Genomic DNA, 21365 nt, shown 5'->3' on the forward strand with positions numbered 1-21365 from the left:
ATTTTTAGTCGCAGTATTTTTAGGTGTGACCAGAGATGTGATTTTTTTAAGCATCCACTGATCCCGTCTGCTGGTGTTGACTTGAGGATAATTGGAGGTGTTTCTTAAAAAGTATGAATAGAGCTCCTCCCATCACTTCAGAGTTTCCTCGAAAGTCTTGTAATGTCCTGTCCATGGCTCCGAGTGATTGTTTTACGTGCCATTGTGCATTCGTCCCAGTAGATAATTTTAGGTTGCCTTAGAAGTTCACCTCGTCCAGATGCTCTCGAGACTTTACATTCCGGGAATTGTTCTTCGGCCATATTCAGCGGTAGTTGTAGGGCGAAATGGGCAGTTCGTCCTCCTTCCGTAAGTGTGGCTGCAATGCCGGATGATGCCGGTGCAAGTGCGATATGTTGTTCAGCACGTATTTCCGCCAGCATTAGATTTGTTAGAACCGTTTTACCGGTGCCTCTTGGAGCGTCGAAGTAAATATCTTCGCTTTATATTCATTCACTGTACCACTTTTAATACTCGCACTTCACTGCTGGTTTTTATCCACTTACTGCACTACTTTTTCCGTTCCTCCCTTCGTCACTGATAAGAAACTGACATCAGAACCCACGACGGGTACCTCTACCAATGGATAGCCGCACTAGTGGCGAAGTCCGGAACATACCAAACAGGCTTTGAATGGTCCATATGTTCCAGGTCATTCCACAACATTCAGGCGTGTTCTGAAATGTTCCACAATGATCTGGGATGTTCTGGGATGATCCCGAAAATTATGGAACCTTCCAGAATATTCCAAACTGTTCGCGAGCTTTCCAGAACTTCGTGGATCATTGTGGAACATTCCGGAACTTCGTGGCTCATTGCGGAACATTCCGGAACATTCTGGAATTTTGTGCAATGCTCTCGAATACTGAAAAATGTTCTGAAATGTTCTAGAAATTCCTGAAGGGTGAAACTGCCCAGGTCTTATACCTTCTAAAGCACGCCCTTCTGGTAAAAACGGGAACCTTCTTCACGGATGGGAGATAGAGGGCTACCTCACCGTGTAACTTCCTCGATCGTACCGGGACTGCTTTCTGAGTTTTATCGGCATGCACGTTGTACACTAGCTTTTACAATAGATGTTCTTCGAATAGCTTGGAATGAGAAGAACACCGATGAGGCAACATTTTAGGGATGGAAATGGAATATCTGTCGTAAGCTAGTGCATCCTAGAAGGTGGTAAATCGTCAAAGATAAGGAAATCTATTTTTTCCTTTACTGAATTTCGATTCCCTCCAGAGGGAGGGAGTGGGAGAGGGATGGGCTGGCAGCAGCTTAATATGCCGGTTCTTCAGCCTACAGAAGAGTTAAAAACATAATGAGAAGATAAGAAACAATAAAAAGAGGCGATAAAACGGCGAATTTTTAAAACTGTAAGATGGAGGGAGGTAGTGGAAGTTATAATAAAACCAAAAGGCTTAGTGATGCTAATTAAGACACACAGTAAGTAGACAGGCACAATTAAAAAACACGGCGACAGTCTGGTTTCTGTTCGCAACGCCCATAAAAGGGCACGCACAAAACTGAACACTCACTTCAACACTGCACTATAGAGTAGATACGAAGATGACACACCACAGCCTAAGGCAGATGGGGGGGGGGAAGGAAATTTATAAACATTTATCTTACATTAAACATATATACAACATATAAAATGAGATCCAAATTTTCTCAGCTTTCCGATAATGACTTTGGTTTTTTTGGCTGAGCCTTTCAATTTTCTCATAAATTACAGTTTTTTTAGTGTAATCGTCACATTATGACGTTTTGCTGTTTAAGAATTGCACAGTCCGACCATAAGTTCGGCGTCAAGTGCAGCAACCACTCACACACGGCAGTTGGCAGCACTAGGAGTGAAGAGGGTCACAAAACCTGTCCGGAGACGCAGAAAACAGTGTAGTGGTTCTCGGTATGCGTGAACCGAGCGACTTATTGTGGCGCGTGCCCCCGGACTCAAACCGCGTGCTGATGTAGTCGACGCCGTAGAGCTGCTACTGAGTAGACACACGATGCGATATAACGTCAGTCCCCGTAGATTAACGGGAGAAAAAAACTGCAAAACTTCCGAACAGGCGTTCCTCGCGTAGTCGTTGTATCCCAATTACAATTCCGCAGCGTTTCCACTTATGCGAATTCGTGTAACTGATGCTTTTTATTATTAATATTGTATTGTTAATTGCCCGGATTTGCAGTAGTTATTAATTCTTCTCTCGTTGGCATAGCACACACCACTGATTGCGAGGAAATATTTTAGTTAACAGTTTCTTTATGCTGTTGTCCCGTTGCTATGGAATTGTTGTGCTGGTATGCAGCGAGATCCAGAGATACCTTTTGATTCAGTCTTTGTAAGATTGCGTCGTAATATTAAAATATTTTAAAGTACAATTGCCAACTAATGACGTGAATATTTGCACTTCAATGAAATAGTCTTTGATGAGTAGTCGTTAATTTAGTCATTTATCAAACTATTTAATGATGTAGTCCACACCGGGTATTTAACTGGTAACGAACACTTTATTGTTATTTGGTCACTAAATACTTATAACTCCCGCACCACACGCACACAGAATGGTTTAGTTAAGTCAGTCCGATTGAGTTACAGTTTCTTGGCAATTACCACAACTCAACACTTTAGCGTAATTGCTTTATCTTCATGATGTCGTGTACTTGGGTCCTACTCAAGACTAATTGCGTGTATTCTTTCATAGAATGTTCACTTCACCTTAAGGTCCAACTAATTTAAAGTCAAGTCCAATGTTCACTAATTCCGTTATTAAATTTCAATTAACCCGTAGTGCTCGGTTAAATGAGTCTATCTGTTCCTGTCTCAGTTCATAAAATCAGTTTCTTAAGCCGTGAATCCAGTCACGCAACAAACACTTCTAGACTCGAAAACAATCTCGTCACGATTCGCAATCTCAATAATTCAGATCAGAACTGCTCTCGTACGTCTGCACTGGATGAGTTCTAGCAAGCGACTTCTTCTGTGGAAGAGCATTGTAGGCGGATTGAATTTCTTCGTTGCGCTTACAACTCTCTTCCACATAAAAGTTATCTCTGATGATATTAGTTTGGACTTAACTTTTGAGATATTAATTTCACATTTGTGACATGTATATTTGTCCATTGCTGAAATATGATGTTTCTTCTTTCTCTTTCGCTAGCAAATATGCTCAGTGGTGTACAATGTAGTTGTTGACAAAGCCCTTTCGTGTTAGCTCATCGGCAAAGATGTCGTAACTGCCAGGATAACTTTCCCTACTTCATGTTCTTTGACTTTAAGGTGGTCGTTGTGGCGTCTGACTCCAAAAGGGCATGATTATTGGCTTTCGACCTAAGGGTGGAAGCATTTCCGCAACGGCTAACTACTGGTCTGACTGAGGGATCGTCACACATACTCGTCTGATTTTCCCTTTTGTGTAGAAGTGCCCGTCTTGGTTCGTGTTTTGCAAGTTATTGACGTATTTAGTCAAATACACTCCTGGAAATGGAAAAAAGAACACATTGACACCGGTGTGTCAGACCCACCATACTTGCTCCGGACACTGCGAGAGGGCTGTACAAGCAATGATCACACGCACGGCACAGCGGACACACCAAGAACCGCGGTGTTGGCCGTCGAATGGCGCTAGCTGCGCAGCATTTGTGCACCGCCGCCGTCAGTGTCAGCCAGTTTGCCGTGGCATACGGAGCTCCATCGCAGTCTTTAACACTGGTAGCATGCCGCGACAGCGTGGATGTGAACCGTATGTGCAGTTGACGGACTTTGAGCGAGGGCGTATAGTGGGCATGCGGGAGGCCGGGTGGACGTACCGCCGAATTGCTCAACACGTGGGGCATGAGGTCTCCACAGTACATCGATGTTGTCGCCAGTGGTCGGCGGAAGGTGCACGTGTCCGTCGACCTGGGACCGGACCGCAGCGACGCACGGATGCACGCCAAGACCGTAGGATCCTACGCACTGCCGTAGGGGACCGCACCGCCACTTCCCAGCAAATTAGGGACACTGTTGCTCCTGGGGTATCGGCGAGGACCATTCGCAACCGTCTCCATGAAGCTGGGCTACGGTCCCGCACACCGTTACGCCGTCTTCCGCTCACGCCCCAACATCGTGCAGCCCGCCTCCAGTGGTGTCGCGACAGGCGTGAATGGAGGGACGAATGGAGACGTGTCGTCTTCAGCGATGAGAGTCGCTTCTGCCTTGGTGCCAATGATGGTCGTATGCGTGTTTGGCGCCGTGCAGGTGAGCGCCACAATAAGGACTGCATACGACCGAGGCACACAGGGCTAACACCCGGCATCATGGTGTGGGGAGCGATCTCCTACACTGGCCGTACACCACTGGTGATCGTCGAGGGGACACTGAATAGTGCACGGTACATCCAAACCGTCATCGAACCCATCGTTCTACCATTCCTAGACCGGCAAGGGAACTTGCTGTTCCAACAGGACAATGCACGTCCGCATGTATCCCGTGCCACCCAACGTGCTCTAGAAGGTGTAAGTCAACTACCCTGGCCAGCAAGATCTCCGGATCTGTCCCCCATTGAGCATGTTTGGGACTGGATGAAGCGTCGTCTCACGCGGTCTGCACGTCCAGCACGAACGCTGGTCCAACTGAGGCGCCAGGTGGAAATGGCATGGCAAGCCGTTCCACAGGACTACATCCAGCATCTCTACGATCGTCTCCATGGGAGAATAGCAGCCTGCATTGCTGGAAAGGTGGATATACACTGTACTAGTGCCGACATTGTGCATGCTCTGTTGCCTGTGTCTATGTGCCTGTGGTTCTGTCAGTGTGATCATGTGATGTATCTGACCCCAGGAATGTGTCAATAAAGTTTCCCCTTCCTGGGACAATGAATTCACGGTGTTCTTATTTCAATTTCCAGGAGTGTATTAGTATTTTATTTCCGCCAAGTAAATGACCCCAATGGCAGAACGCCGCGGGGTTTTTTCCAGATCACGTGCTACACCAACAGTTAAACTCGCATTCCTGCGGCCGTGATATTCTCGTGCTATAGTTTCCGCCAGTCAACAGTCTGAAATCTGTCGCCTGCTTAGCTAGGTGACTCAAACCTCCCGCCATGTACTAGCGAACACTACGACTCTCTGGCTGCCGCCTCGTGAATCTAGACTAGCACGAGCAGCACGCCCCCTTGGCTGTCGCGCCTCCTTTAACCGCCGTAATAAGTCGCACGCGCACGGCTGCGTCCCTTTTTTAAAGTTCTGGGGTCGGGCCGTATCTGTCTATAACTCATACGGCTACGGCCGATTTCTCTTTCCAATCTTTGGCAAACGGGGGAACTTCTTCAGTGCCACTAACCATGACAAAAAAAAATAAAAATCGTTTCTTTCTTATTGTTACTGATTCCTCCATTTTGCCCGTGTATAGCGTATTCCAAACAAAAGAAATAAATAATTCTCCCCAAGATACGACAGACAATAAATAATAAAGGGAAATAAGTAGAGGAACGCTGTTCGTAAATTTCGCTCTCTCATTTCAGCAAACAGCCATTTCGTCGTACACATTACACCCAGAATCATTATACGAGCGATGCAGTGTATTCCGTGTTGCGCGTACCACCTCTTTCACAGAAGCAGATACAATACCGGGAGAAATACTAAAATGCTTGAACCACAATGGAATAAGAGAAATATTGAGGTTATGTAATAAAATATATGACAGTGGTGAATGGCCTGAGGACTTTTTGACAACAGTAATGATTCCATTACCGAAAAAACAAGGAACCAAGAAATGCAGCGAGCACAGGACAATCAGCCTCATTTCACATGCAGCCAAAGTGATGTTAACAATAATTAATAAAAGACTTGAAAAAATAATAGAGGAGAATCTCGGCGAGGAGCAGTGCTTTAGACGGAATACGGGCACCAGAGATGCAATAGGGCTCCTACGAATATTGGGAGAAAGGTTTACTGAAAAATGTGGAGGTGGTGGTTAGTGTTTAACGTCCCGTCGACAACGAGGTCATTAGAGACGGAGCGCAAGCTCGGGTTAGGGAAGGATTGGGAAGGAAATCGGCCGTGCCCTTTCGAAGGAACCATCCCGGCATTTGCCTGAAACGATTTAGGGAAATCACGGAAAACCTAAATCAGGATGGCCGGAGACGGGATTGAACCGTCGTCCTCCCGAATGCGAGTCCAGTGTGCTAACCACTGCGCCACCTCGCTCGGTGTTTATTGAAAAAGGAAGAGACCTATATATGTGCTTCATCGATTTAGAAAAGGCATTTGACAATGTGGTTTGGGACAAACTGGCGACTATTATGGGGGAAAAGAGAGTGGACTGGAAAGCCAGAAGACTTATAAACTCATTGTACCTTAATCAAAAAGTTTCAGTTAAAGTGAGAGGAGAAAGTACAAACTGGATCAGACTAGGGAAAGGAGTAAGACAAGGATGCTGTTTATCACCTACTCTTTTCAACCCGTACTTTTAGAAAACAGTTGAAGTTCGTCAACGGCCTCTGGGAGAGCAACCACTCAGCTTTATTATATTTTATTCTCAACGCCTGAGGCAGAAAATAGTTTCATTGAATCAATAAGTGGAGGGTTCTGTATGATGGCCTCCTACGAAGGAAACAGTAGATACTGATACTAGTGAATCAATGATGATTAGTAATAGCCTTGACTTAAATAATGAGTTCCAGAGACAGTTATAGAAATAAAGGGTTCAACGTGAGATTGGTGGGCACCATTTAGCGATATTTATCAACCTTAAAGCATCCACATTCCACTCGATCACATGAACTTAGCAGTAACCTCGAAGCTGTAGCGAAGTGCAAGGGGTAACCTGAGGTCTCTCGTATGTGTGAACATAGCAGGACAATACACATTGATTGGTAGTATGATGGGCTGTACCATAGGTTAATTTCTTTTAAATAAACTTTACATGATTTTAAGTCGTCAACCATATCTTTTGTGATTATTGAATTCAAGTAGGGGAAATTCTTCTCTGTCTTATTCTTTGGAAGCAGCCTCAGACTTGGGCTCCCTGAGTTGTTTTGTATTACACAGAATTGTAAGCTACTCTCAGGACATGGGAAGAAATGAGGAGATATCGTGTCAAGAAATTTATCTGCACCAATCCGCAAAGTACGCTTCTTGGTGTTGGGCAGATACACCCAGCTGAGGGCCCGTCTGTATCGTCCACTCGACATACTCATTTTTGTGAATTACAATTAGACGGGTGTGATACGGGATTTAAGATTTTGCGTTTTGTCTAGCCTCCTTCCAAAATATTGAGTGTGACATTTTTGCATGTTTCAAAAAAGTTGGAATTCTAATTATTAATAAGGCGTCAGGTAGTCGTAGTAATCAGACCCCTGTATTTATCCTGCAATTTTATAACGGATTTGATCAACAGATACTCATCGATATTCTTATCCGTTCTTCGGATTATTTTTTTATCTTTTTCTCGGTTTAGTATTGTACACTCCTGGAAATGGAAAAAAGAACACATTGACACCGGTGTGTCAGACCCACCATACTTGCTCCGGACACTGCGAGAGGGCTGTACAAGCAATGATGACACGCACGGCACAGCGGACACACCAGGAACCGCGGTGTTGGCCGTCGAATGGCGCTAGCTGCGCAGCATTTGTGCACCGCCGCCGTCAGTGTCAGCCAGTTTGCCGTGGCATACGGAGCTCCATCGCAGTCTTTAACACTGGTAGCATGCCGCGACAGCGTGGACGTGAACCGTATGTGCAGTTGACGGACTTTGAGCGAGGGCGTATAGTGGGCATGCGGGAGGCCGGGTGGACGTACCGCCGAATTGCTCAACACGTGGGGCGTGAGGTCTCCACAGTACATCGATGTTGTCGCCAGTGGTCGGCGGAAGGTGCACGTGCCCGTCGACCTGGGACCGGACCGCAGCGACGCACGGATGCACGCCAAGACCGTAGGATCCTACGCAGTGCCGTAGGGGACCGCACCGCCACTTCCCAGCAAATTAGGGACACTGTTGCTCCTGGGGTATCGGCGAGGACCATTCGCAACCGTCTCCATGAAGCTGGGCTACGGTCCCGCACACCGTTAGGCCGTCTTCCGCTCACGCCCCAACATCGTGCAGCCCACCTCCACTGGTGTCGCGACAGGCGTGAATGGAGGGACGAATGGAGACGTGTCGTCTTCAGCGATGAGAGTCGCTTCTGCCTTGGTGCCAATGAAGGTCGTATGCGTGTTTGGCGCCGTGCAGGTGAGCGCCACAATCAGGACTGCATACGACCGAGGCACACAGGGCCAACACCCGGCATCATGGTGTGGGGAGCGATCTCCTACACTGGCCGTACACCACTGGTGATCGTCGAGGGGACACTGAATAGTGCACGGTACATCCAAACCGTCATCGAACCCATCGTTCTACCATTCCTAGACCGGCAAGGGAACTTGCTGTTCCAACAGGACAACGCACGTCCGCATGTATCCCGTGCCACCCAACGTGCTCTAGAAGGTGTAAGTCAACTACCCTGGCCAGCAAGATCTCCGGATCTGTCCCCCATTGAGCATGTTTGGGACTGGATGAAGCGTCGTCTCACGCGGTCTGCACGTCCAGCACGAACGCTGGTCCAACTGAGGCGCCAGGTGGAAATGGCATGGCAAGCCGTTCCACAGGACTACATCCAGCATCTCTACGATCGTCTCCATGGGAGAATAGCAGCCTGCATTGCTGCGAAAGGTGGATATACACTGTACTAGTGCCGACATTGTGCATGCTCTGTTGCCTGTGTCTATGTGCCTGTGGTTCTGTCAGTGTGATCATGTGATGTATCTGACCCCAGGAATGTGTCAATAAAGTTTCCCCTTCCTGGGACAATGAATTCACGGTGTTCTTATTTCAATTTCCAGGAGTGTATTTTGCATCCAGTTCATTGAGTCTACGTTGCTGCCGTATGCTTCTGGATCTCATAGTTTTTTCAACCGAACTACACTCGTTTCCATTCACCTTATATAAGGACGTTGATGTTGCCGTTCAGCATCGTAATCATCATCATCATCAAAATCATGTTCATCATCAACAACAACATCATAAGCTTCATTAACTGTCAAAAACTGTTGGAATTTTGTGCAGGTGGACCCCCACAAGTCGCAAGTATTTGGGTGCAGATGTTTCTCTACAGCTCGCAAGTATTTGAAAAAGTTCATACGAGGGCTGTTCGGGAAGTAGTGTTCGATCGGGCCCAAAGCTTTGCACAAATGTGTTGGGCAGTGTTCGTAGAATGCCCGCCAATCGGGTCACGTCGCTCTCTCTACTTCTGACTCAGAAATTCTGAGCGCACAGTGGGCGCGTAAAGATACCTAGAAAATAGTGTCTCCCACAAAGTGTGTGCGCCTGCTGTGATATACCGCTTGATTGCATGCAGTCCACATCATATAACTGTCATACAGTTCCTTCGTCATGAAAATTCTCGGCATCACACTGCAGGGGCAAGAAAGATGCTCCTGCAGAGTTTGCGATGGAGAGTCTTTTTGATCGCCCACCATAAAGCGCGGACGTGGCTCCCTCTGATTTTCATCTCGGCTCACGTGAACGGCTCGTTGTGAGGACAACATTTTGGCACACACGAAGAGGTGCAGACCAGCGTAGAGGATTGGCGGAAAGCACATTTGGGCATCTTTTATGACGAGGGTTTTAAATTGTAAGACATTTCCAGGGGCAGATGTGGACTCTGACCACAATCTATTGGTTATGACCTGTGCATCAAAACTGAAGAAACTGCAAAAAGGTGGGTATATAAGGAGATGGGACCTGCATAAACTGACTAAACCACAGGTTGTACAGAGTTTCAGGGAGAGCATAAGGGAACAATTGACAGGAATGGGGGAAAGAAATACAGTAGAAGAAGAATGGGTAGCTCTGAGGGATGAAGTAGCGAAGGCAGCAGAGGATCAAGTAGGTTAAAAGAGGAGGGCTAGTAGAAATCCTTGGGTGACAGAAGAAATACTGAATTTAATTGATGAAAGGAGAAAATATAAAAATGCAGTAAATGAAGCAGGCAAAAAGGAATACAAACGTCTCAAAAATTAGATCGACAGGAAGTGCAAAATGGCTAAGCAGGCATGGCTAGAGGGCAAATGTAAGGATGTAGAGGCTTATCTCACTAAGGGTAAGATAGATACTGCCTACAGGAAGATTAAAGAGACCTTCAGAGAAAAGAGAACCACTTGTATGAATATCAAAAGCTCAGATGGAAACACAGTTCTAAGCAAAGAAGGGAAAGCAGAAAGGTGGAAGGAGTATATATAGGTTCTATATAAGGGCGATGTACATGAGGACAATATTATGGAAATGGAAGAGGATGTAGATAAAAATGAAATGGGAGATATAATACTGCGTGAAGAGTTTGAGAGAGCACTGAAAGACCTGAGTCGAATCAAGGCCCCGGGAGTAGACAACATTCCATTAGAACTACTGACAGCCTTGGGAGAGCCAGTCCTGACGAAACTCTACCATCTAGTGAGCAAGATGTATGAAACAGGCGAAATACCCTCAGACGAAGAAGAATATAATAATTCCAATCCCAAAGAAAGCAGGTGTTGACAAATGTGAAAATTACCTAACTATCAGTTTCATAAGTCACGGCTGCAAAATACTAACGCGGATTCTTTACAGACGAATGGAAAAACTAGTAGAAGCCGACGTCGGGGAAGATCAGTTTGGATACCGTAGAAATGTTGGAACAGGTGAGGCAATACTGACCCTACGACATATCTTAGAAGCTAGATTAATGAAAGGCAAACCTACGTTTCTGGCATTTGTAGACTTAGAGAAAGCTTTTGACAATGTTGACTGGAATACGCTCTTTCAAATTCTGAAGGTGGCAGGGGTAAAATACAGGGAGCGAAAGGCTATTTACAATTTGAACAGAAACCAGATCAGATGGCAGTTATAAGAGTCGAGGGGCATGAAAGGTAAGCAATGGTTGGGAAGGGAGTGAGACAGGGTTGTAGTCTCTCCCCGATGTTATTCAATCTGCATATTGAGCAAGCAGTGAAGGAAACAAAAGAAAAATTCGGAGTAGGTATTAAAATCCACGGAGAAGAAATAAAAACTTTGAGGTTCGCCGATGACATTACAATTCTGTCAGAGACAGCAAAGGACTTGGAAGAGCAGTTGAATGGAATGGATAGTGTCTTGAAAGGAGGGTATAAGATAAACATCAACAAAAGGAAAACGAGGATAATGGAATGTGCTCGAATTAAGTCAGGAGATGCTGAGGGAATTAGATTAGGAAATGAGACTCTTAAAGTAGTGAAGGAATTTTGCTATTTGAGGAGCAAAATAACTGATGATGGTCGAAGTAGAGAGGATATAAAATGTAGGGCGGCAATGGCAAGGAAAGCGTTTCTGAAGAAGAGAAATTTGTTAACATCGAGTATAGATTTAAGTGTCAGGAAGTCATTTCTGAAAGTATTTGTGTGGAGTGTAGCCATGTATGGAAGTGAAACATGGACGATAAATAGTTTGGACAAGTAGAGAATAGAAGCTTTTGAAATGTAGGGCTACAGAAGAATGCTGAAGATTAGGTGGGTAGATCACATAACTAATAAGGAAGTATTGAACAGGATTGGGGAGAAGAGACGTTTGTGGCACAATTTGACTTGAAGAAGGGGTCGGTTGGTCGGACATGTTCCGAGGCATCAAGGGATCACCAATTTAGTATTGGAGGGCAGCGTGGAGGGTAAAAATCGTAGAGGGAGACAAAGAGATGAATACGCTAAGCAGATTCAGAAGGATGTAGGTTGCAGTAGGTACTGGGAGATGAAGAAGCTTGCACAGGATAGAGTAGCATGGAGAGCTGCATCAAACCAGACTCAGGACTGAAGACCACAACAACAACAACATATGACGAGGGTATTGAAAAATTGGTACAATACTGTGACAGATTTCTAACTTGGAGCGGTGACTACGTAGAGAAGTAACAGGAAAGTATAGCTAACTGTTGCAAATAAAATACTTTTGGTTTTGACTGTGGTTTCTGTTTCGCGACCAGGATCTCACTTTCCGAACAGCCCTCGTACAATAAGTTCTCGATTTTCTAGGCTCAGATAATCCAGCTTGCGGACTGTATGTGTGTATTTCAGCGATTTTAGAGAAAATTAAAAAGCACAGTATTATGTTATAAAATTAGAACGAATATTTTCATTTAGAGTTACGTTTCACCTTAGGATGGTGATGTGGACACATATCCGTATGTCGATAATAGTAAGTTTGCTGTCTATCTCTCTCTCTCTCTCTTTCTATAGTGAGAGGGGAGAGAGAGAGGGAGAGAGAGAGAGAGAGAGAGTGAGGGGGGGGGGGGGGGAAATCACCTCGGTACTGGAAGAGAGTGAAGTCAAGGTGATCGACGAACCCATTTCCATTGATCCATTAAAAGACGTTGATCTGTTGTTATACTATGCAAGCCTATACCTACATTCTGAGTCTCCAAACAATCAGAAACGTCGAGTGTCATCAGGAAAAAAAGTAAGTGAAAAACAGAAACAGGAAAAACTTAACGATCGGATTCGGAATATTAACTAAAAGCAAAACACATGAAATTCAGTGTGGTTTTGAAACGTAATTTTGTACGAAAGATGTCAGCTTGCGACAAGTAATGCGTGTAAAGGTCATTCAGAGATGGCATGTAGCATGCTTTGGAAATATAGTGAATAGAGGAAAGGCAAAGATCTCGGGTTATAGTCCGGGTCCGGCATACAGTTTTAACCCACCAGAAAGTTTCATATCAGCACACACTCCATTGGAGGGTGAAATAAACGTTCTGGACAGTTAACATTAGTTTACTTTAAAAGCATGAATATTTTCAATGCTACACTTTTCTTGGTTATCCATTCCATCTCGGTTTTGTATTAACCCGAATAATCGGGGGCTGTACTTCCAAACCACGAAGATAAGCAGATAATTTTTTTTAAATTTACTGCTGATTTCCGTGTTCTTGAGATAGCCTTCCATAAAGTTATTTACAACAACCTGAATGGCAATATTCTTACGGTAGAATCAAAATAAAATCCGTCTTGCGTCTTTTTATGAAAGTAGGTAACATTGCACAAAGTTTAATGCTGTGTGAACGTTATTGCGATGTGGTGTTTTTCCGGTCTGTATGGATCATCTTCTGGCACTGGACATACTGTCGCTTCATCATTTTGCTTACTGATTGGTTATTCGCACCACATGCCACTACAGCCAATCCTGATGTTTGTGTGTGGAATTCAGCATTAAGGGAACTATGTTGAATACATTATAGACTAGCAGCACATCTCAGTACAATTTATCCAGCAGCTGATTGTCTACAGAGTGATTCCATGGTGATGTTACAAACTTTCAGGGATGATGCAGAAGAATGAATTTATCAGTTTGAGGTGTAGTACCCTGGTCCGCAATCGAGCAAGTCGAAAGTTTAAAGCGAAACTCATTCTCATATCTCTGACAGTTAAATTCATATACTGATACCGTTGTGGCTATGATTGTAGGGTGCACAATTTTCAGTAGTAGTAATATGGACCACAATCAGAAGAACTGTTATTAAACGTCGGCTCTGAAACGCATATTTTAGGAGCTATGGACACTTGTTTGCCGTCGATACTGTGGAAAAATTTCCTCTACTACAAGCTCTTTGGTGTCCATATTTTTCTAGGAGGTACTATAGAGCAAAACTAGATGAAATTCTCTATTACACTGGGCTATAAAATGCAGGCCTTACAAACTATGAGCACTTTTATCACTACAAGAGGTGTGTATCGAAGAAGAGCAAGTGCTCATAGCTCATAATGAGTGCATTTTAGAGCCTATGTATATCAGACATACTACCTCCTTTGATAGTCACCTATCCTACAATCACAGCGAAGACAGCACCTGTACATGTACTCCACCGTCAGAGGTACCAGAACGATTCCCGCTTTTAATTTTCAACTTGGTCATTTCCGGAGCAGGGTCCTGTAGCTCAGTTTGACACATTTCCTCTTCAGTGTCCCCCTGAAAGTTTGTAGCATCATGAAGGAATCACTCTGTATATCTTCCAGTAAATACACACATCAAAAAAAGTTTTGCAAGAGTTCCGGGACATGTACAGAAAATTGGAATAGAGAAAAACATAAACATCATTTCCACCATTTTTATTGCTCATGAAAACCATACATTGCATGTTCTAACACCATATAGCGAGATCTTCAGGGATGGTGGTCCAGATTGCTGTCCACACCGGTACTTCTAATACCCAGTAGCACGTACTCTTGTATTGATGCATGCCTGTATTCGTCGGGGCATACTATCCACAAGTTCATCAAGGCCCTGTTGGGCCAGATTGTCCCACTCGTCAGCAGCGATTCGGCGTAGATTCCTCAGAGTGGTTGGTGGGTCACGTCGCCCAAAAACAGCCCTTTTCAATCCATCTCAGGCATGATTGATAGAGCTCATGTCTGGAGAACAAGCTGGACACTCCAGTCGAGCGATGTCGTTATTCTGAAGGAAGTCATTCACAAGATGAGCACGATGGGGGCGCGAATTGCCGTTCATGAAGACGAATGCCTCGCCAATATTCTGCCGATATGGTTGCACTATCTGTCGGAGGATGGCATTCAAATGTCGTACAGCAGTTACGGCATCTTCCATGACCACCAGCGGCGTACGTCGGCCCCACATAATGCCTCCCGAAAACAGCAGGGAACCTCCACCTTTCTGCACTCGCTGGAAAGTGTGTCTAAGGAGTTCTGCGTGAACGGGTTGCCTCGAAACACGTCTCCGACGATTGTCTGGCTGTAGGCATATGCGACACTCATCGGTGAAGAGAATGTGATGCCATTACTGAGCTGTCCATTCGGCATGTTGTTGGGACCATCTGTACCGAACTGCATGGTGTCGTGGTTGCAAAGATGGACCTCGCCATGGACGTCAGGAGTGAAGTTGCGCGTCATGCAGCATATTGCGCACAGTTTGAGTCGTAACACGACGTCCTGCGTCTACACGAAAAGCATTATTCAACATGGTGACGTTGCTGCCAGTATCCTTCCGATCCATAACCCGTAGGTAGCGGTCACCCACTGCAGTAGTAGCCCTTGTGCGGCCTGAGAAAGGCATGTCATAGACCGTTCCTGTCTCTCTGTATCTCCTCCATGTCCGAACAACATCGCTTTGGTTCTCTCCGAGCCCCCAGGACACTTCCCTTGTTGAGAGACCTTCCTGGCCCAAAGTAACAATGCGGACGCGACCGAACCGCGGTATTGAACCGTTTAGGCATGGTTGAGCTACAGGCAACACGAGCCGTGTACCTCCTTCCTGATGGAATGACTGGAACTGATGGCCTGTCGGACCCTTCCGTCTGATAGGCGGTGCTCATGCATGGTTGTTTACATCTTAGGACGGGTTTAGTGACATCTGCAGAACTATAGACCTGTATCTCTATAACTCGATCAGTTGTAGAATTTTGGAACAGGTATTATGTTGGAGTATAATGACTCTTCTGGAGACTAGAAATCTACTCTGTAGGAATCATCAGGGTTTTCGGTAAAGACGATCATGTTAAACCCAGCTCGCGCTGTTCGTCCACGAGACTCAGAGGGCCATAGGCTCGGGTTCCCAGGTAGATGCCGTGTTTCTTGACTTCCGCAAGGCATTTGATACAGTTCCCCACAGTCGTTTAATGAACAAAGTAAGATCATATGGACTACCAGATCATTGGTTTGATTGGATTGAAGAGTTCGTAGGTAACAGAAGGCACCATGTCATTCTCAATGAAGAGAAGTCTTCCGAAGTAAGAGTGATTTCAGGTGTGCCGCAGGGGAGTGTCGTAGGACCGCTGGTATTCACAATATATATAAATGACCCTTTGGATAACATCGGAAGTTCTCTGAGGCTTTTTGCGGATGATGCTGTAATATATCGAGAGGTTGTAACAATGGAAAATTGTACTGAAATGCAGGACGATCTGCAACGAATTCATGCATGGTGCAGGGAATGGCAATTGAATCTCAATGAGGCCACGTGTAATGTGCTGTGAACACACAGAAAGAAAGATCCTTTATCACTTAGTTACAATATAGCAGGTCAGCAACTGGAAGCAATTAATTCCATAAATTATCTGGGACTGATTTAAAATGGAATGATCATGTAAAATGAATCGACGGTAAAGCAGATGCCAGACTCATATTCATTGGAAGAATCCTAAGGAAATGCAGTCCGAAAACAAAGAAGTAGGTTACAGTACACTTGTTCGCCCATTGCTTCAATACTGCTCACCGGTGTGGCAACTGTACCAGACAGGGTTGATAGAAGAGATAGAGAAGATCCAACGGAGAGCAGCGCGCTTCGCTACAGGTTCATTTAGTAATCGCGAAAGCGTTACGGAGATGATAAACTCCAGTGGAAGACTCAGCAAGAGAGACGCTCAGTAGCTCGGTACGGGCTTTTGTTGAAGTTTCGAGAACATACTTTCACCGAGGAGCCAAGCAGTATATTGCTCCCTCCCACGTATATATCACGAAGAGAACATGAGGATAAAATCAGAGAGTTTGAGGCCACGCAGGGGCATACCGACAATCTTTCCACGAACAATACGAGACTGGAATAGAACTGATAGAGGTACACACCGTGAGGTGGCTTGCGGAGTGTGGATGTAGATGTAGATGTAGATCTCTGAACAGTCGAAGGGACTGTGTCTGCGATAGTGTCCAGAGTCAATGTCTATCTTCAGGAGTTCTGGGAACCGGGTTGATGGAAAACTTTTTTTGATATGTGTATATTGCAATTGCTCAAAGTGATTGGAAGGTTGCAACGAGTGGTAATGAATGAGAAATTATTTGAGCTTTTACGCTCGGCGCTTTTGACTTGGGAGTTTTTCTTGTAGATGGCAGCTAACATGTCTGTAACTATTGTAATCAGGTGTTTATGCAGTTAGCTATTCACTGTTTGAAGATTATGGTCGACGTCGAGCTACATGCTTTTCATTTAATGTGTGCCGAATGTACGAGGTTTGTGTCGGTGGTGTGCTGACTTCGGCTCCTGCGTGTGGCAGGTCGCCGACGCACGGGCGTCCTCCGGACGGCCAGAGCGTGAGCAGCGGCGGCAGCGGCAGCAGCGGCGCCGGATCCTCGTCCGCCAGTGCCACGACGCCCGGCTCGCCCACCGGCAGCTCCGTCAGCGGCGGTGGGGGCGGCGGGGGCGGAAGCGGAGGCGTGGGGGGCGGGCCGCGCAGCCTGCCCCTGCTCACGGGACGCTGCGCGCCGCCCGCACACGCGTCGCTGCCGCCTGCCAGGAGTCGGCCCCCACTGCAGGTCAGCGCCGCCGCTTCCTGGGGCACCCACCTAACACCTGCTACCTGCCACCTGCTCCCTACACATCCCTGTTCTGGGGATGTCGCTTACATCCTGTACGGTCACGTGACCATCGTGCGGGCTAGGATAAGATCGGCCAAGATGTACTGTCTTGCAGGATCTTCTTTTCTTCTCCTCCTCCTTCCTCTAACATTAGATCAGGTCTTACAGTGCGATTCCTTGATCCACCCAACTTCTCTTGGGTCCAACAACGCTCGTTCTTCCTGTAGAGATGTTCTGTTGTTTCGGAATACGTTCACCGACCATTGCTTCTATATATTCTTTACATTCTTTTCTGTATTCCTTCTCATCATCATCTTCTTCTTCTTAGGGTTTACCCCCCTAGCCTTAGAATTCTTTCATTGCTTCCTGTATGTACTTCCCCAATCTTAGCCCTTGCGGGCGGCTCCCAGTTTAATATCTTCCTACGGTTGGGACGTCCTCCGTACGTCCTGTGTCACTGAAGCGCTCTATTCTCCCAGGCTTTTGTTATGGAGCACGTTATTTCCATTCACCTCCACACTTCCTCGTTTCTTGTCCTATCTTACGTCATTAAATGTAGACATATTCTCATATACTCCATCATTTTTCGGGAGCTCAATCGGGATCTCATTAACTCTTATCCCGGATATTTCGGCTGGCAACTTTTCAGCCATTCTCAAGGTGAGTGGCTTGTAAGAATTTTGAAGTACTTTACACTGTTGAGTAAACGCCCATGAGTCAATGATTACACTGTCGGTAACAAGAGCTTCAGATATAGATAAAACTTTACACGTCTAAGAATAAAACAAAGCAAGTGCAGACTCAGCAAATCCACAGTGCTTACGAAGTATTTGGCTCATTATTATGGATGGCATTTGTTGGGATACCAGGCAGTGTATACAAATAACAGTATTTCCTTTGAGATAGCAGACGTGAAATGAGGGCTGTCTATGATTTTTGGAGGTGGAAACCCTCGTCTCGGATGAGCAGGTTTCCTACTGATTGTATTTCCAGAGCTTCCTTGACCACTTCTATCCTAGTAGAATGAAGCTGCAGCCAGTACCTATGCTTTCCCGTAACCCATGGAATGGCCAGTGGTAAACGGTGCATTGGACAAACAATAAACACTGTAGAAGGATATTGCATTGAACACCAGCGATTCATTCGCCTACTACAGCCCACCAATGGTTGAAAATTGTATTTCCACTGGCCATTCCATGGATTTCGGGAGAGTTAAGATGCTGAACATAGCCTCATCCCACTGGTATTCAGCGGTTAAGGAATCTATGAAGATGCATTTGGCAGACAACCTATTCAACCGAGACGAGGGTTTTCAGCTCGACAAGTCATGGAAATACCTAATTTCACCTTTGAGCTCTCAAAGGAAGTACTGTTAAAGGTCTCCACCGACTGAAATATCAACTTATGCCATCCATATAATCAGCTAAATACTTCGCAAGCGATGTAGATTCGCAGACTTCAAGCTTGTTTTGTTTTACTCTTAGAACCGCAAAATTTTATCTGTGACGACGCTGTTGTCATCTTTGACGCATGGGCATTTATTCCACTGAGCAAAGTGCTTTACATATCTTGCAAGACTCTCACCTTAAGAATGGCTGATAAATTGTCAGCCACAATATCGGTACAAGAGTTAATAATAACTGGGATGCACTCCAAGAAATGACGGAATATTCGATCCACCGGGAAAAATTCAAAAAACAACCTTCTCATATAGTCCATTTCCATTGTTCTAATTTTTCCATTAACTTCCTTGTTTGAGGCCACATCTCAGCTCCAGACAGATGTTCTCCGCCACACTGTGAAATATTATTTTCCTGTTGTCCTGCCGATTATGACTATTACCCTATATTATTGCGTGCAAAGCTGTAGTGGCTCTACATGAAATGTATTTACAGCTGCGAATACGAATAAGCATCGGCTGCAAAAGGGAATGACGAGAATGGAAATTTGTGGCGGACTGGCACTCAAACCCGAGCTTCCCACTTCGCGCGAGCGGTCGCCTTCACCGCTTTGTTCTCCCCGTGCACGATTCACAGCGAGACCCAAACTTCTATATGTCGCCGTTCCTGTGTCACAAGCAGTACTCGTACACGCATTGTGTGATTTCCGTGCGGGGAGGACATTTTGATTGAAAATTCGCTGCTCAGTACCGGCGGATAAGTACGATAGTCAACCAGTTCTGGGCTGCACTGTTCACAACTAACACATCAAATAATCGACGTAACCATTCACTGCCAATGCAGCCACCTAATACTTTACATTGTAGTTGCGAAACGTTAATCACTCAGTTGAAATGTTTGGAGCACAAACACATAAAACCAACAGTTCAAGTACGTTGCTATCAATTTAGACGATCGCCAAAGTTCTTGCAGTTCGCATTAAGCCTTTCTCGTGGCGTTAATAGTTGTTTTCATGAGAGTACCCGAGTCCGATTGCGACGCATCTGTTTGGTGTTTCAGCGATACAATATCCGAATGAAAAATGTCAACGCTAGTGATTTTGGTCAAACTGAATATGCAGTGTGTTCGGAAATTCCCGTTACAGTCTTCTAGGATACGTAGAGGGGAGTGATTGCATAATATTTTGAACAGTAATTCATGTCCGGAAACGTACAGTTTCCTTTGCACGACTGTTTCAGTTCAGATATTTTGTGGCGGCATTCGTAGCGACAAATAATTCGCTGTAGAAACGGCTTACGAAGTCACCGCCACACTTTTAATAGCGGGCCGACCGGTCCGCTGGAACAGTGAACAGAAAGATGAAAACCCAAACACTCTGATTAAATAAAAGTCGGTACTTATCTTTATTGACGAAGATACAGAAACACAATAGTGAACTCCGTGTCTACAGAGATCTGTCTAGTTCGAGTCGGAGCGGCTAGGTCAGCGTCGGCTGACGACAAACAACAACTCTGCTGCGATGAACACACAACTGACTAGCAAGTACACAATTCGGTGGCGAGTATACAACTGAGCGGCGAATACAGAACTGTCCTAGCGCTCGCGACTCCAGCGCTTAAGAAGCCAGAAGCCAGCGGTGGCGCGCGCAGACTTGCGGCGATTTGCTGTCTCGCTGGCGCTGCTTATGCGGACGGCGTCCGGACTTTGATGCTGCCAACCTTTTGGCAGCGGGCTCGGGTGGCATTACTGGCTAGGATATAACAAGATATGTAACCCATCCACGTTTGCTGAGGGAAAGAGAATATTCTCAGAGTTGCTGGTTCTTGTATGGAGTACGGTAGACGGGATGACGTTTAGTACGTCAGACGATCATGTAATGTCACTTAACGTCTGCAAAGTTTAATTTACGAGACTCCTGTTGAAACACAGGAAGATCTGCTGGCACGGATTCTGGCTGCTGTACTAAAAATTGAAGAGACACCAGGTGGAATGAAGATTGTACACCAGAACACGTCTCGTAGGAATAGTTTTTTTAACGAAATTGGTGGTCGTCACATTCAGCTGCTGCTGTAAGGCGTCAGTACTGTTCTGTACGTACGTTCTCTGTTTCTTTCTTTTATTTATTTTTTATTTGTTATTTATTTATTTATTTATTTTAGTACCGTGAACACGCAATGTTTAAGTGTTAATACAAAGCACTTAAGTGATAAATAGATGCTTCTTTACCTTTTCTTTCGAATTATGATTACTATACTGCGTTACGTTTAATTAAATTCCTCAAGCAGATGCGGATGAGTAAAACATTTGAGTTGAAACAGTCGTAGAACGGAAGCGTTACGTGTGCGGACCTTAGTTCCTATTTAAATATTATGCACTCAACCTCCTCTACAAGTACGGGAAGTTTGTAATGAGAATTTCCGAAGTGCCTATATGACTCTCTCTCTCTCTCTCTCTCTCTCTGTCACCTTTCAGTTCAGTACACAATATTGGTTCCGTAATCGTTCCAATGGCTCATTGTTGTTCTCGCGACATGATACACGATCTTGGAGTCATCAATATTATATGTGTGTATGTGTGTTTTAAGTTCCTATGGCATCAAAC

At 45.3% G+C, this 21365-nt stretch overlaps 1 protein-coding gene across 1 annotated transcript in view; it reads left to right on the forward strand.

Moving 5' to 3' along the window:
* The window catches only part of LOC124772873 (brain-specific angiogenesis inhibitor 1-associated protein 2-like), a 591718-nt gene extending 574011 nt beyond the window's left edge, over positions 1–17707 (forward strand). The window contains exons 11-12 of the mRNA XM_047249356.1: positions 17064–17322; positions 17693–17707. Of these exons, the coding sequence (XP_047105312.1) occupies positions 17064–17322; positions 17693–17707 (274 nt within the window). The remainder of the gene's footprint in view (positions 1–17063; positions 17323–17692) is intronic.
* The last annotated feature ends 3658 nt before the right edge of the window (positions 17708–21365 follow it).

This window comes from Schistocerca piceifrons, chromosome 2 (assembly GCF_021461385.2).
Source record: "Schistocerca piceifrons isolate TAMUIC-IGC-003096 chromosome 2, iqSchPice1.1, whole genome shotgun sequence".
In the NCBI taxonomy this organism is placed as follows: Eukaryota; Metazoa; Arthropoda; class Insecta; order Orthoptera; family Acrididae; genus Schistocerca; species Schistocerca piceifrons.